Source organism: Peromyscus leucopus, chromosome 4, assembly GCF_004664715.2.
Source record: "Peromyscus leucopus breed LL Stock chromosome 4, UCI_PerLeu_2.1, whole genome shotgun sequence".
Classification (NCBI taxonomy): domain Eukaryota; kingdom Metazoa; phylum Chordata; class Mammalia; order Rodentia; family Cricetidae; genus Peromyscus; species Peromyscus leucopus.
In genome coordinates, this window is record NC_051066.1 from 139,734,357 (window position 1) to 139,747,380 (window position 13,024).

Genomic DNA, 13,024 nt, shown 5'->3' on the forward strand with positions numbered 1-13,024 from the left:
AAGTGCTTTGAGTATGACTTCAAGGATGTTGCTTCTTAGTGGACATGGCGGTGGGTGGTGCATGCCTATAGTCCCAGCACTTGGAATGTTGCTGTGAGTTCAAGGCCAGCATGGGCTGTATCACAAGACCCTGTCGTCTAGAAACCAAGAAACAAGAAAAACTTGGAGTCTTCCTCAGTGGAAGGTGGGATTTGCCTGAAAGTGGTGTGAGCAGTCATCTGGGGGTCTGGAGTGAAGGGTAGGGATGGTGCCGAAGAACAAGGGTACCAGCTGCACTGTGGGGGTTGGGAGCCCCTGGCTTCCCCTCTCCCCATCCCCGGAGAGGCTCATGGGCATTGCCTGGATGATATGGATACAGCTGGCAGCAGCTGAGCACACATATGTTAGGATTCCCATGGAGGAACCAGGTGGAAGGCCACCAAGCCACGAGCCCAATCTGATGGGTTCCCGGCCCTGCCCCTTGGGCGACCTCATCTGGCCACACCCTGACCTACTTCCCAACCTTGGCCCCCTGCAGCCACAGCCAGGCCTACAGCCGCCTTGGCACCGTTCCCCCTCACAGCGGCCAAATGAAAATGTTTGTTGAAAACAACATGTGCATAATTAAAGCTTAATGAGCGCTTGTCTGTTTGGAATGTGCAATTAGATTTATAATCGGGGACGGGAGCGAGCTCCAAATGGCTTTAAATGGAGCTGAGAGAGAGGATAATTTTTGCCATAAATCTGTGGTAATGTACTCGATATGTGAGTTACCAGAGGCGGCACCAGGCCACCATGCTATACCCGTTGGGCAGCTGCAGCTGAATAAGGTGCTGTGGTGGGACCCACCAGTGGCTTTGAAGGAGGGGGCTTCCCTGGGTTAGATTTAGAGCACCCACCTGCAGGCTGAGAGATCTGGAACTGAGCCAACTGTGGGAGGTGGGAGCCTCTGCTGAGTCTACAGTACTGGCCTCAGGATGACCTGGCCAGGCAAGACTCTGCAGGCAAAATCACCCCATCCTTTAAAATGGCAGCAAGGCAGAGCCCGAGATTACAGCGTGGTCCTTGACTTTGTTTCCTACTGTATCCTAGAACTCAGAGCACATCATAAGCATCACTTCATGTTTGCTGAATGAATGAGTGACACTTTGTCAGCCTCTTGCTTTCTACAGGTCTCTCTCCGTGAGCCTCAGTTTTCCCATATTGGCACAGAGAACTGGATTCGGTTACTACTGATGCTAAGTCTCCTCTGTCTTAACTCTGGGTCTGGGGCAGATGGTGGATGGGCGTGGTCAAGTAGAAAATGAATACAAATGAACTGGGTTGTAACTAAGTGGCAAAGCATCTGGGCAGTATTGGGAGGCCCTGGGTTCCATTCCCAATGCTAGGAAAACAGAAACAAATCAGATATAAGACAAACCACAGAATATGATTTTGAGTATCTTCATAGCCACATACAAAGGAAGTAAAAAGAGATGGGCAAAGTTAACTTTAATGGTATGTTCTGGTTGACCCAGGCCAGCTAATGGATCATTTCTATATGTAATCAATATAATAATATTGACGAAGTATTGGATATTCTTTCTCTCCTTATGTCTTTGAGATCCAGTGTACATTTAATACTCCAACATGTTGGTGTGGACAAACCACATTTCTAGGATAAGGTGAACAGTGCCAGGTAGGAGGGCCAGGTGTCCCCATCTATGAGGTGGAGGTGGGGTCCACCTTCCAGAGGAGGCTGGCACCTGGCAGCACTCATCTGCAATTACCATGGTAACCGTAGACATCACGCTACCTCTTGATGATTTTTCTTGGCTAAAACAAAGGTTACCAACTTCTGTGGGCAGTGGGAAGAAGGGTCCTCCAGTGGCCCAGAGCTGTGGACTTGCCCACAAGGCCATTCCCAGACTGTTGTTCCCAAGCTATGGACAAGACTTTGCCTCTCTTTATAAATCAAGAAAACCCTAGGCGGAGGGTGATGAAGTCCACCTGCTTTGGTCCACACAGCTTGCATGAAGTCGAGGTGGGAAACCAGTGTGACTTTTTTTTTTAGTTTTTTTATTAGCATATATTAATGATACATAATAATGAGTTACAATATGACATTTTCATGAACATACATGTTTGCTCCCCATTACTCTTTCATAGCCTCCTTTCACACCTGCAACCCCCCTCCTCTTCCTCCTCTACTTCCATGCCTGTTTTCCTTTCTGGTGAACTGATCACTTTAATTAGGGTCACTTACAGGAATGTGGGAACTTACCAGGGGCCACACCACTGAAAGAAGTGAGCTTTTGGGGGTCCTGCACAGCCTAGACTTCAGACTCAGCCTGGGCATCATGGCTGTATGATGTTAAGCAAAACCTCTGACCTCTCTGGGCCTCTGATAGAGTATTGGATTTCCAGGGTGGATACCATAAGAACAAACACCCAGCACTGTGCCCCCAGAACAGGGACACCCATCAGGAAGCAGATACCATTGGAGGGGAATCAATGATTGTATTTAAGAAGCAAAACATAACAAAGTTATCATAGAGGGAAAAAAAAATCACCTCGTAGCCAGACTTTCTTATAGGTTTTATGTCAGGTTGTATGCTTGTAGGCAGACATGCTTAAGACCTCGGAACTTGGTGGGAGGCCCCTCTACAGAGTTCAACCATGCTGTTTAGCTAGAGGTGGCCAATAGCTCTCTCTGAACTGCAAGACAAGGTACCAAACACTTTTCATGATTTTCCTGTTTAATCCCAGTGGTCATCTTACCCATTTTTCCGATGAGGAACACGAGACACGGTCATCAGTTAGAAGTAAACATCACATGTGGGTGGAGAATGCAACCTGCCCAGCATGTGAACTCCGGCAGCCTGGCAGCTGTGCCTGGATAAACTGTCATTGCGCTTCTCCAGGTGGTGGTGGGCCTGGATTTGCTCAAGCCTCAGGGTTCCCTTAGTTAGGCCAATTCTGATCCCCGTCTGTCTGCTAAGGTCTTTCTCCCCGTGTGTCTCCTGAGACTTCCGTGTGAAACCACGCTCTCAGCAGAGCCCAGGTCACAGCTGCCACACTCTTGTCACCGTCTATTGAGCTCAGCCTCGGCTGTGCAGACGGAGCGTTGTGACGGGCTGTGTCAGGCCTGGCGGGAGCAGCAAGCGGCTTTGATCATTGCTCTTCAGATCACCACAGGCACATCGCCTGGTGCCTTGCCACTGGCTGGGCAGAGGGCTGTGCATCCTTTATCTTTGACCCGTGTCTCTGTGCAGAGCAGAGGCTCAGCCGTTTCTTCACAGTTGCTGCTTTGGTACCCGGGGTCAAGGCCAGGTTTAAAAGCACTGGCTGGTTCTGGGCAAGCTCCCAACTACCCTGAATCTCATCTTGTTCATCTCTACAGTGGGACTGGTCATGGCAGCTTTGCGATTTCTAGGGGGGTTCTAACGAGATGCCCAGGCGTAACTCTGGGTCTGGAAATGTGGTCACTGGCACACACTCACTCAACCTAGATGCCATGTTCCTGCTCTTTGCCTTGTCAGTTCCTATGCATGACCCCTGCACCTATTGAAAAGTTCTCCTCCCTTCTTCTCTTCCTCTGCTAAGCCAGTCCTGGCCTCTGTCACAGGTGTCAAAGAATACTCCATTGCTTAAGTGTGCAATGAGAAGTAATGTTCACGGCCTTGCTTTCAGAGCTACAAGTCAAGCTGAGGCTGGGATTTGTGTGGCTTGGGGAGGCACGGGGGGGGGGGGCAGACTAAGATTCTCAGGAAGAGGATGTGTTTGGTCTGGCAGCATGACCCTGTTGTGTCCATGAGGTTGTTGAAGTAGGACTGTTACTGGCCATTTGGCTTTCAGAGGCTAGCCAATGCAGGTTGGGATGGGCTGTCAACTGGTCTGTGGTCATCCGTTATCGCTTAGAGCTGGGGCTAGAAAACAGCCCGCCTGTCATCTGCAAAGCTGGGGCAAGGCGGGAGGTGAAGAGGCATCACTTATCCACTGGACTGGTGGCTTAAGGCAGAGCCGTGCCTGATCACCACCAGCCACCTGATACCAAGAGCACTGTCTGCACATGGCAGGCAGTCACCCCTCTGCACCCCCTGAACCCCTGTGATTTCCAGTTTCTTGTGCCAGGGGGATGGTCAGCTCCTAGCACTTGGGGGCTGTTCAGAAGCACGCAGTAGGGACTCGATGTTGGGGCCTGATACAACAATGGCCTGGCTGGGCACACTTGGCTTCAACCACTTAAATCAGATCCTAGACCAGGACCAAGAGCAGGGGAAAGGCGGTTGTAGGAGTATGGGGTCAAAGAGAAGGGGAGGACCATGAACTGGAGGGAAGTGCTGAGCTTCTCCAGATGGAAGGAAAGGAACCAGAATGGGTAAGATGTAAATATGTAGGGAAGGTTGGGGGAGTCAGGGACATGCCCGACAGCCTCAGTTTTTCAGTGACATGGGAGACAAGGTCATCAGTGAGATGAGAGGATTGGGACTGATAAAAGGATATGAGTGAGCATATAATTACAAAGATAAGTAATTAAGCAACCATCAGAAATAATTAACATTTTAAAACACGGTATTGCTGTATTACAGATATCAACTGCTATTGGATATCTGATAACAGATATCATAATTGTCATGAGGTAGGAATAATAGCTTTTTTAAGTGTGTGCACGGGCGCATGCATGCTTAAATACATGTGGGCACGCATGGTCGTATGGGTGCACAGGCACATATGTATATGTGTGTGCATATGGAGTCTTCCTTCATCACTCTCCATCTTATTATTTGAGGCAGGTCTTTTGAGCCCAGAGCTCACCAGCTTGGCCAATCTTGCTAACCAGCTTTCTCTGGAGATCCCTTGCCTCCACCTTCCAAACACTGGAATTACAGGTAGGCCTCCTCACCAGCTCAGCATTTACAGCATTTACATTGGTCCTGGGGATCTGACCTCTGGTCCTTACACTTACATGAAAAGTGCCTCATCCGCTGGGATCTCCCCAGTCCCTCGATGCTGTTTTATAGGTTAGGGAAATGAGAGCAAGTGACACGAAGTCCAAGGTCACCCAGCTGGTACACAGAGGGAGCGGCACTCAGATTCCAACATCCATACTGTCACCAAAGCTTTCACAGCCCAATGCTGATCTTACAGGGATGGAGGCTTTCAGGTTGGACTCAATAGTGTGAACTTCTAATGCAACACCATAGGTGGAGTACATAGCCAGACCCTCTTAAAAAAAAAAAAAAACAAACCAGAACTCAGAAAGAGTTGGGATTCAGGGAGCCGAGAAATGGCAAAGAGGGTGTTCTGGGCTTGTGTGAGGTAAGAGCGAGGAGACAGACAGCAGAGGTCCCACAGCATCCAGGACAGTGTGTTATGAGGCTCAGGGCTGATGCAGAGGCCAAGCAGGGCTTGGTCTGAGGCACGAAGGGATTGCCTGATGATGCCGAGGCGGCGGAGGAGCTGAGCAGAAAGCTTTTGTGGGTGATCAGACTCGGGAGAGAAGTTCAGAGTCACCCAGGGATATTGAGTCAGGCCTGTGTGGCGGTGACATCTGTCATGATTAGAGAGTGCTAGAGAAAGAGTCAGTCCTGGCCCATGATGTCAGCGGTGGAGGTGTTTTTATCGGAAGTAAGTATGGGCCAAATGGGAAAATGGCCAGGGAGAAACTATCAGTTGGAATTTGGGGTGACTTGGCTAGAGACGAGTACCTGAGAGGTGGTGACATCCGGCAACTGTGAACACATAGTCTTGTTCAGGGAAGTATGGAGTGGGCAGAAATACCAGACTCACTTGCCAACCCTCTGCTGATTTACTCATGCAGTTTAGCCTGTTTCCTCCCAGGCACCTGCCCGCCCACCCATGCATCCCAGACTCTCGCCCCCACCACCCAGTGGTTGATCTTATCTGCCATTTCGATCATTTTCTCATCCACCTGTCTTTTCACACTCAGCCATTTTATCTCATCCACTTGTTCATCCATGCCTCCCTCTTTTTTTTTTTTTTTACTTAATTTTTTTATTGATTCTTTGGGAATTTCACATCATGCACCCCAGTCTCACTCATTTCCCAATCCTTTCATATCTGCCCTCCTCCCTTGTAACCTTCCCAACAAAAGAAAATTTTAAAAATTAAAGTTAAATTTGAAAAGAAGGAAGGAAGGAAAGAAAGGAAGGAAGGAAGGAAGGAAGGAAGGAAGGAAGGAAGGAAGGAAGGAAGGGAGAAAGAAAGAAAGAAAGAAAGAAAGAAAGAAAGAAAGAAAGAAAGAAAGAAAGAAAGAAAGAAAGAAAGAAAGAAAGAAAGAAAGAAAGAAAGAAAGAAAGGGAGAAAAGTCTTGCCAACCCCTCTGGACAATGACTTGCTCCTCTGTCAATCACAGCCTTCTCTCATAGGAGTCACAGCTATTGCGTCCCCAGTTCCGCCGTGTGTGTACCACTCTGCTCCTCTGTCTTTCTCTCTTCTCCATCCCATATCTATTCGTCATAGTGATATTGGAAACTGGTATGTCACACAGTACACCCTTTTGCTCAAACAGCAGTATCTGAAAATGTTCATTGCAATGAGTCATTGGTCTGGTTCAAGGCCTCTGGCTTCTGCTACACCATTGATTCTGGACCATCCCTGAAAGTCCTTTTGGATGTCCTGCTGTTGCCCAGAGTCATGGAGATCCTGAGGCTGTGGTTCTATAGGGCCAGCCCCTTCATGTGCTCTAACAGCTCATAGATAGGGTAGATGTTGGAGTAGACCAACTCAAGGCCCTGGATCTAAGCTCTGCCAGTCCTTCTCACCCCAGAGGGGTGAGACCAGCTCTCCCACACCCACACCATGGGAAGGGCTAGCTCTCTCGTGTCCACATCACTGCTGATGCTGCAGGTCAACAAAGGGTAGGTCCAGCTCTCCTGCAGCCAGTGAGGGTCAGGGCCAGCTCAGACTGGGGTAGGACATCAACAGAGCCTCAGATGGCAGCCCAGATCACAGACATCTACATAGCCTTTGGTGGTAACATGGGCCACAGACATCAACACAGACCCTGGCTGTGGTAGGACCACAGACCCAGACATGGCCCTTGGCCGCAGTCCAGGCAGGCCCAAACATCACCATGGACTCAGGTGGCTGTGCAGGCTCCTCAAACTGGCCTGTCTCTCACCTCTGTGTCTCCAGTTTCACCTCTCCCCACAGCACATGAAATGCTCTGCTTCTCCTTCTCTCCCTTCTCTCCACCACATACTCCTTCCCATCTCTCCATCACATATTTGCTCATCGAAGTGGTGCATGCTGGGGTAGGTGCTTGGGTGTCTCCCAGCCACCCAGAGCCTCTGGGGCCAGAGTGGGGGTCCATTTCTCCCTCTTGACTCAACCATTCCATCCATAAATCCCAACCCCATCTACCCATCCATTCATCACACAAGGATCAATGAATGAACAGGTATCTCTTCACTCCTTCACCTCACTAATGAACCATCTCATCAACAATTAATAGGTTAATATTAATTGTACGTTGAAATCATATTATAAATATACAAGGATAAATAGAACGCATCATTAAAATGAGTTTCCCCTGTTCTTAAATTGCAACTACTAGAAAAATGTAAAGTATATACGTGGCTCACATTTATGACTTGTATTTTATTTCTATTGGACAGTGAGAATTTATACTATCTATCCTCTATCTATTTATTCTCCATCTAGCCACTTATCTACCCATAATTCATCTATCTACCTATCTAGCCATCAACCCATCATTCATCCATCTATTCTCCTGTCCATCATTCATTCATTGGTCCTTGTATTAACTGATCAGTTAACTGATGCATCTATTATCCAACTATCCATACATCTATGTATTAATCCATTCATCCATCTACCCATCATTCTTTGGTTTCTGCCTCTATCTGTCTATGTATTCACAATCCATCCATCCATATATACATACGTACATCAGTCATTCATTTATCCCTTTTCTATCTAGTCATCTATCCATCCATCCATCCATTAATCTATCATCCATCAGTCCCTGCCTCAATCGATCCATCATTTATCAGCCCTGCATCTACTGATCCATCTGCCTATCCCTCATCCATTCCTCATTCATTGGTACCTGTATCAATCTGCCCATTATTTTTCTCCTTCTTCCCCACTTACTGTGTGTCTCCACCTCATAACACGTATTTGTTGAGAGATAGATATTTTTATCTCTCATGAATCAGAGACTGTAAGTCAGAAGAATGGGGAAACCAAGGCTTTTATGTAAAGAACTTGCCTAAGATGGGACAGATGGAACTAGGCTCTGTCTCTATCAGATCAGGGCTCCTCATTATTCACTTAGGCTGCTTATTTGTTAGGTATCTTTTAAGATAAAAACAATCCTTGGGGGGAACATGACGAACTTAGGTGGGGCAGTGGCTGTTGGAATAGAGGCCCTGCAGCTCCTATCCCTGAGGCGACCACAGTGTGGAGAGAAACAGGCCCTTTAGAAGCCTCTGTGAGCCTATCCCTGGTGGCTGACATGAAAGGGTTATCCCTGCACAGTCGCTCTTTGCAAAAAAAAAATGTGGGTTCTTTCAGATTCCAAAACTCATTTCCATGACAAAACTCTTGGGGAGAGAAGATGAAGGCCTGGCTTTTGCAGAACAATCTTCCAGCTGTAATGAGGGCTGAAGATGACAGTGGGAAAGGAATTATAATTAGAATATGAAATGGGGAAAATTAATCTATTCCAGGCAATGGGAAGAGGATGTCCTGACGTTTCACGGCAATTCTTAGGCTGTTGACCCCCGGTGTTTCTTCTGCACGTTTTAAAGCACACAGGAGGTTGTGTAGTGTGAAAAATGGCTTTTGACGGAGGAATGGGTAAATTGTGAGATGGTCAGAGGATTTCTGCCCATATATCGTCATTTAATCTGTCTCTCTGGGAACACGAAATACGTGTTTGCGTTCACACTTACGTGAGTTCCAGCAAACAGTTGCAGGTGTGTGTGTGTCTTTCTACATCTGCCCCCTCCTTTCCTGTGTGTGTTCTGGGGATTGTGTGCCAGTTTTCACAGTCTGATAATGTGCCCTCTACTTGTGCTCTGTGCACACTGGCTGTGTCATTTATGGATACAAGGCTTGTGGGACTAAGTTGTGCATGACATGGATCCACACAAACCTGAGTTTGTGATATATGGGTGCTCACACTCTCTGTTTACCTCAGCATGCCCTGGGTAGTGGTGGAGATGTGAGTGTTTTCCATAGCATCTGAGTATACGTGGAGGAAGGTGGCCCTGCTCTGTCTAGGGAAGGGTAGCTCTGTGACCCTTTCCTCAGCTTACTTGACCTTTTACCAGGAAGAGTCCTCCTTGAGGAGGGGAGCAAGGGAGAAACCTCAGGCCTTTGTTCCTGGAGGCCAATGAGGTGGAAGCTCCCAAGCCCTTAGGGACCATCTACCTCACTTCATAGATCCAAGTTCTCTGCCTAATATGGCTTTGACAAAGTGGGCAGACAGCTGATCTCCCTCTGCCCTAGCCTCAGTTCATAGCTGTTAAGGCCAGCATACTTTAGGACACTGTGCAGGGCACCCAAGACTCTCCAAATTGAGGCACGCCAAGGTTCTACAGCAACAGTCTGCCAACAAAGTCCTTCCTCTACGCCAAAGCAAGCTTCACTCTAGCTTCACGGGACAGCTCTTTCTTAGACATTGTTGGAACTGATGGATGTGTGAATGAACGAGTGAGTCCATTTGTGAGATTCTCTGATGACCTCACAGGAGTCCACTGCCCCACCCCTTATCTGCCCCCAAACCTCTTGCAAAACTCCAAGAGGGCTTCCCGTCCAAATCCATAGTCCCCTGCTCACTCTGGGTGACTCTTCTCTCTCCTGAGTCTCAACACACTTATCGAGCATCTGTTGAATGTTGATGACATGGAAGGATCTAGAAAAGCCTTGGTCTCTGCTTACAGGGAGCTTGCAGCATGATTGGGAAGAAACCTGGCAAAGCAAACAAAGGCACTTATGTGGTCTCTTTCCCATTGAGCGGCTCCCCCTCTCTGTGTTCCCTTGGTTTTTAATGGGGGAAAAGAATGCTGTCTTTGGTGGACCATTGTAATCCTCCATAGAAAGCATGTCACTCAGAGTCAGGTAGAGTCCATTCATTCGCCACATTTTTTTTTTTTTTTTTTTTTTTTTTTGGTCACTTGCCCACTGTATATGAAAAAGATGGACTTTTTTCTTCCTGTTAGCTGTCCTCTAGCCAGAGTTTAACAATTGCTGGCCATCACACAGGGTTTAGGGGGACATCTTCCAGTCTGTTTTCTTGTTATATATTGTTTTGTATTACTAAGTTACACCACCCTGTCTAGTTGCTATTGTTTTAGAAAATCTCGGCTCCCTGGTTAACCTTCTCCTCCATGCATAGCATGAAGTCCCTTACCTCCTCGGGGCACAAGTCCTGTCTCCCTCTAGGGACGTTTTAATGAGAGACACTTTTGTCTTTGTTCTAGTCTGATGGTGACAGTGCCTACGTGGGGATGAGTGACGGAAATCCAGAGCTCCTGCCAACCAGCCAGGTGAGTGCCCCTCCTCCCCGGGGGGTCTGAGCCTTGGGCTGGTGGAGCCAAGCTGCTGCTGGTGTTGAGGTAGGAGAGCGACAGTTGCCAGAGCTGTAGGACATGGCCTGGTGCGCTCTTCTCCCAGAGTTCAAATCATACATTGAGTCCTCTGAGGGACCAAGCAGGACTGCAGTGTTGGCTCTGAATGACGTCCTGGAATACCGTTGGCATACGGTGGGCATCACCGAGACCTTAACACTCCAAGTGTTTTGCCCACATTTCCTGAGCGAGGGGCAGATTTCACAATAGTGATTTTAGGCGTCCCCTGCTCTCTGCTCCTGCCTTCCTCCTACATAACATCTTTAGGGACATCTGGAGTGTGTGTGTACACACAGGTGAACAGCTTCTACCCATCACACAGAATCAGTTGTCTGAGGCCACGGAGGAGGCTTGTGGTCATGGCATAAGGGGCAGAGGGCAGGTTTCCTGAAAAGTCCTCCCTGATGATCCAGACCTCTGGAGCCATAGACGGAATCAGATTCTCCACAGAGAATAGAAAGTTAGCGTCTCTCAGCTGTGAACATCTGCACTACGGACTGTGACCAGGGAGGGGGTCCTTGCTGCTGTCTGTGACAATATGGAGAATGGCATCCTGAGGCAGGAGAGTCTGTAAGATGGCAGCAGCTAGAAATGCTGGATGGAGCTAAGGAGTTTCCCAGCTACTGAGAACCTGGGGGAGCTGGAGGACAAGCCTGGCCCTGCTCCTGATGTCTACCTCTGTCTTGGCAACTGAGGTTGGCTGGCCCCTCAGTCATCGTGACTGGTTCACATTCTCTGGCTGGGGAAAACAAAAGCCTGTTAATTCACAGGCATAATGTACCTTACTCTGTGACCGGTCCCATGGGGCCGTAAATCAGATGTGAGCCTGTGGTCCACGAAAAACTCTCCTAATGAAGAACATAACGCAGTTCAAGTGCTACGGAGGCTGATACTGGGGTGCCACGCCCCACCCCTTCTCTGGCCTGCCCCATGTGAGCACTGTGTTGCCAAAGCTGCCTCTATGTTGCTCTCCCGTGTGCCAGCCTGCAGGAACGGTAAGCGAGAATTCCAAGGCCTGGGGGTGTCCCACGGCAATGCCTGGTTGTCCAGAATCGGCTTGAAAATGTGGTCATCCCAGACGATCAGGGCTTACTCTGGACCTCTGAGTCACTCCCAAGTCCCCAAGAGTATGCTGTACTCTGACTTCAAAACCCACCTATCACCTCCTCAGAGAGCTGTTTGTGGACTCAAGTTCCGATCTGGGACCAGGATTGTCCGTCATGACGCCAGTTTGTTTTAATTTCCGGCTTTTTGCTACTGTCTGTGGTCATCCACCATATGTGTGTGATGACTTAGCTTTTGTCTGTTTCTGTTCAAGACTGAGACCTCCATGGCAGAAAGATAGAATCCCTTAACTGCTGTGTCCTCCATGAGGTTGTGGCTCTCACACAGAAAGTGCTCCAGGGACATTGGTGTAATGTGTGACGGTGGCCTTTTTAATCTATCTTTTGAATCCCACCTTCCCTAACAGGAGAACAGGATAGTTGGACTTCTCAAGAATTCTTCCAGTTGGGTGGTGCACGCTTTTAATCCCAGCACTCAGGAGGCAGAGCCAGGCAGATCTCTGTGAGTTTGAGGCCAGCCTGGGCTACAGAGTGAGTTCCAGGAAAGACTCCAAAGCTACACAAAGAAACCCTGTCTCAAAAAACCAAAGGGAAAAAAATTCTTCTAGATCTTTTTGCTGTCTTCAAAGGGTCTGTCTGACTTAAAAGAAGACATTAGGAGCTGGGTATAGTGATGCACACCTGGATTCCCAGTGCTTGGGAGCTTGAGGCAGGAAGAGAGTAAGTCTGAGTCCTGTCTTGGCTACCTGTATATATCTAGTACAGCAATACTCGTCTAATAATAACAATCACAGTAATAACAATAATTAGAATTCTGTAAGATTAAGTCCAGCCAGTTGCTGAAGTCAAATTTAATAGCAGCGACTTTGCAAAGGCAGCCTAGACTTCTCAGAGTATACCATTTTTTGCTGCAAAACAAGTACTTCAGAATCCAGTGGCTAAAACCGCAAATGTGTAGGTAGTCTGTGGTCGTATTGGTTGGCGGCTTGGCTGGGCTCAGCTGAGAGGCTCTTCCGGAGCGGCAGCCATAAGATCTGGAAAAGCCTCCTGCTAGTTGATGTGGCGGTCGCTTCTGCTCCACCAGAGCTCTCATCCCCCAGACAGCTAATCTGAGGCTGTTCACAAGGTGGGAGCAGGTTTCCCAGAGCAGCAAGTCCAGAAGCTGCCAGACCTCTTGAGGCCTAGACATGGACCTGGTCTATCATGGCTTCCAGCTCCATCCATTGGCCAAAGCCAGACACAGGGTGAGTGAAGATTTGAGCAGTGGGAAATGGATGCTGGCTCTTGAGCAGAGGAACTGTAAGATACTGGAGACTTTTTGCAGATGGCCGCATGAGAAACAGAGGATATGAAGTTCATACTGGCCTTGCTGATGAA

The 13,024-nt window shown here is 48.3% G+C and overlaps 1 protein-coding gene across 5 annotated transcripts in view; it reads left to right on the top strand.

The window, feature by feature from the left end:
• Window positions 1-13,024, top strand: part of Tox2 (TOX high mobility group box family member 2) — a 126,023-nt gene that overhangs the window by 34,501 nt on the left and 78,498 nt on the right. For all 5 annotated transcript variants that reach the window (XM_028868406.2, XM_028868407.2, XM_028868410.2 and 2 more), the window contains exon 2: window positions 10,437-10,502. In XM_028868406.2, the coding sequence (XP_028724239.1) occupies window positions 10,437-10,502 (66 nt within the window). The remainder of the gene's footprint in view (window positions 1-10,436; window positions 10,503-13,024) is intronic.